Source organism: Malus domestica, chromosome 01, assembly GCF_042453785.1.
Source record: "Malus domestica chromosome 01, GDT2T_hap1".
NCBI lineage: Eukaryota > Viridiplantae > Streptophyta > Magnoliopsida > Rosales > Rosaceae > Malus > Malus domestica.
Window position 1 is genome coordinate 12,141,807 of NC_091661.1, and position 3,828 is coordinate 12,145,634.

Sequence of the window (3,828 nt, forward strand, 5' to 3'; positions counted from 1 at the left end):
TTTGCTTTATTTTACAAATGATTATTTTTAACGGACAACATAAATAATTTATAAAAAAAAAACACAGCAATCTCAAACTAGCCCCTATATGATAAATGCAAATAATTAAACAATATTGGTGCGGCCAATAATTAATTAAGCAGCTTATTCAATCAACATTCTCCAATTTACCACGAGCGACTAACCATTGGACTTGCAACAGTATAATGGACATACGGTGCTTGTCCACTAACAAGATATATATCTTCAAGATTGATATTATATGTTTACTTACGTAGTCCTTAATTAAATTATAATGCATTATTGTCCTAATTTTTGGATTTGGATCCATCCTCTTTGTGAGAGTCCTAGGGATCCTTCATCCTATCCGTTTATCGTACATTGTGCAGTCAGAAATTATTATTAAGTTTTTATTTAAAATTAAACACAAACCGTACTTAACGAAAGCTGACTAAGCTGACCGCATGATGTACGATGAACGGATAAGATCCTAAGAATCCTCATCCTAATCTTTTGCAGATCAGGTTGGTAGAGTGGTAATTATAATATACATGTATGCTTATGTCACAGGCCCGCATAATTTCAATATCAAGGAAGATTCAAACACGAGACTTCGGGTGCAAGAATAAACGGTTTTAAACACTTGAACTACAAGTCATTGTCTTAATCTAGCTATGATTCCATATATAAAAAGTAGATGAACATTATGAGAATTTACAAATTACAAACCTAAGAAGCAACAGCCATAAGGTCCCCCTACAATGGAAATGCCATTTCACACCATTGACCTAGACAGCAAACTCCAAGCAAAGGAAAATAAACATCACACTTTTTCAGAGACAGTTTGATTCCCCAATATATCACATGAAAAAAAGGCCCCATCTCCAACTCCAACCACTTTTAGGAAATGGCATTTGGCCTCCCTGCAGATACAGAGTGCAAAAAGTTGTATATATGATATGAACCGAAAATCCCACTATGCTCATGTATAGGATACATCGGAGCATAATAGAAAATCTCGACGTAAACTTAAACTCATAACGCACAAACAAAATCACCACTTGTCTCTATATCATCTATTTCAGCGTCGTCTATCTCATCAAGATCCATGCTCCCAAGTAAATGTCCCCCATATTTGGTGCCGTTCGCAGCAGGTTTTCTAGCTTCTTGAATTATTGCCAATATTTCTTCATTGCTTTGGGATGATGATTCATAATTTTGGTTATTGTTTGGGAGGCCAATTTCTTCCATGAATTCTACTGGGATGTTTTTTAGAAACCACGGATGCTGCTTTATTTCCGGGATAGTTATTCTCTGCACCAAATACAACGATTGACAATCAACCACGTGTGTATAACGACGACTGTTGTTAGAGAAGCAAAACAAAGGGTATAAAGTATAAAGACTAAAAAAGAGTGACAAAAGGATTTTCTTTCTAAGGGCGGTTGTAAGCTATCTACACACATCAACAGTTGACAATTAAGTCGTGCACAACGATGGCTGTTATAGGCGAATAAAAAAAAGAGCATTAAAGTATAAAGACTCGAACAAAGTTACAGTAGGTTTTCTGTCGTTTTAGGCAGGGTTGTCAGCCGTATGCATACATCCACGACTGACAATTAACGACATACATACCGGTGATTGTGAGTGCAAGGAATAATACCTTTTCCGGGTTAGCAACGAAGATTCGAGAAAGCAGATGTCTGCATTCCATGGAAACACGTACATAGGCCGGAATTGAATAGTGGACACTAAGAATCCTCTGCAATAAGCCATTATCAAATTATAGTTGTTCGGCGACAACATCGAAAGGCATAGCAATAGGCGAAACAAAAACGGTACAAGTAGCACAAGGATATACATGTACCTGAAGTGTTTTTCTGAAATTTCTTGGATCTTCTGGATCTTCAAAGGGATAAGCACCAACAAGCATGACATACAAGGTAACCCCACATGACCAAACATCCGCAATCTAAGATTCTCAAAGGATAAAAAAATGAGTGAGAAAACATGGATGTTAGTTAGGTGACCAAATAGTTGGTCAAAAAATGACGAGGACAAGACCAACAGAACATGAAAACAAACCAGCCTTAGAAAAAATGTTACCTTGCCATCATACCCTTTTCTTGACAGGACTTCCGGTGCAATGTATGCCGGTGTTCCAACAGTTGATTTCGGTTGGGAATGCAACACAGATGACTATAAGATGCAGAAGAAAAGTAATTACCATATGAAATAGAAATTCACTATACGAATTGCAGTCAATTACTAGTAAATTGCCTTGGAATAACCAAAGTCGCAAATTTTGAGACGCGGGGCTGAGCTTCCATCCAGAAGAGTGTTCTCCAATTTAAGATCTCTGTGGCAAATTTGCTGCAAGACAAGAAAAAAATAATATCATAAGCTGGAAGAATCACAAATCATACCATGATTTGGTGGGTTGAGGGTTTTACCATTGAATGACAATAGCTGACTCCTGATATGAGCTGTTGAAAGAAATATCTTGCTTCGTCCTCACTGAATCGACCAGCATTGCATATTCTTTCGAAAAGTTCACCTCCAGCTGCATATTCCATCACAATTGCTAAATCGTTTGGTGTCAACAACACCTGCAAAAATTAATTGATAATTAGTAAACAAATCAAAATACGTACAGATTCGAAAATTCCCATTTGTTTTCAAACATGCTGAACCCTAGAAATTAATAACAAATAGTTACGCAGAGGAATTGAAAGGAAAAAAAGGTGATAAATAAGCATGAATATTTACTTTAAATCAAGTGGAATTAAAAGTTAAAGACAAAAAGTAGTCTGATTATTCTCTAATAATTTATCAAGTTGCACACACCACTAACATAACTTGCAAGTTGCAATTAACCCTTTATTCTCACCGCAGAGGTTAATTCCAATACAATTTCACAAATAAGAAATCAACATACCTCTTTAAATCTTATTATATTCGGATGCTTCAAGGACCTGTGGTTCATAATCTCCCTCTGTACATGCTCATCAATCTATAAAACACACACAAACCCAGTTGGATTTAACACAAACCAAGTTCATAAAAACGAACAAACTGATAAAATCCCACCTGGGAAAACAAAGACAACGATTAAAACTTGAAAAAAATAGTTGAAATATGCAGAAAATTAATAAATAATTAATCACCTTCTGGCCTCTCTCAATAAACTTGATAGCAAAGAGCTCGCCACTCCATTTGTCCTTCACCAGCTTCGCAACCCCAAAATTCCCAGACCCAATATCCTTCACTATCTCATACCTTTCCATTGCTTTCTCTCTCTAAACTCTCTCTTTCTCTCTCTTAAATCGTCTGTAAATTCACTTCTCTGCTTTCATGGAGTTTTTAGTTCTCAACTGGCAGCAATGCCAAAGTATGGAAACCTTATTGGGTTAGCCAGCTACCTATATCCTCTTCTTCTCCTCTCTCTCTCTCTCTCTCCCTCCCTCTCCCCCTTTGCTCCAGTGGCTCTCTCCGTCTTAAAAGTCGTCGTGGAATTAACAAAAGAGACAATAGAACCAGAAGCTCCACGTGTCAATTAGGCAGTGGTCGTGATCTCGAGCAGACCTAAGCGAGTTGTGACCGACTACGTGGGTTTTGTACTAGCGGTTACAACTTTACGACGTGTCGTTTTGAGAATGCTGTTTGGCAGCTGTTGGTTTAAACTTGGCGGGTAAAAGTTTTGGCTACCCCCAGCGAGTGGGACAACAATTTTTTGGGGTTTACGAGGAGAGGGGATAAGTTAACTGGAAGGAGGAGTGTGGGACCAAAAGATGACGTGGACGGTGGACGGTGGACTGTGGAGGTGGA

At 37.8% G+C, this 3,828-nt stretch overlaps 1 protein-coding gene across 1 annotated transcript; it reads right to left on the reverse strand.

Moving 5' to 3' along the window:
* Positions 1–658: 658 nt before the first annotated feature.
* Positions 659–3,587, reverse strand: LOC103422052 (serine/threonine-protein kinase SAPK2-like). The gene is made up of 8 exons (XM_029108523.2): positions 3,168–3,587; positions 2,939–3,013; positions 2,454–2,609; positions 2,281–2,373; positions 2,107–2,199; positions 1,868–1,972; positions 1,664–1,762; positions 659–1,314 (listed from the first exon to the last, which is right to left on the reverse strand). The coding sequence occupies exons 1-8, from the start codon at positions 3,285–3,287 to the stop codon at positions 1,036–1,038; spliced, it is 1,020 nt and encodes a 339-aa protein (XP_028964356.1). The 5' UTR covers positions 3,288–3,587; the 3' UTR covers positions 659–1,035.
* Positions 3,588–3,828: the final 241 nt, after the last annotated feature.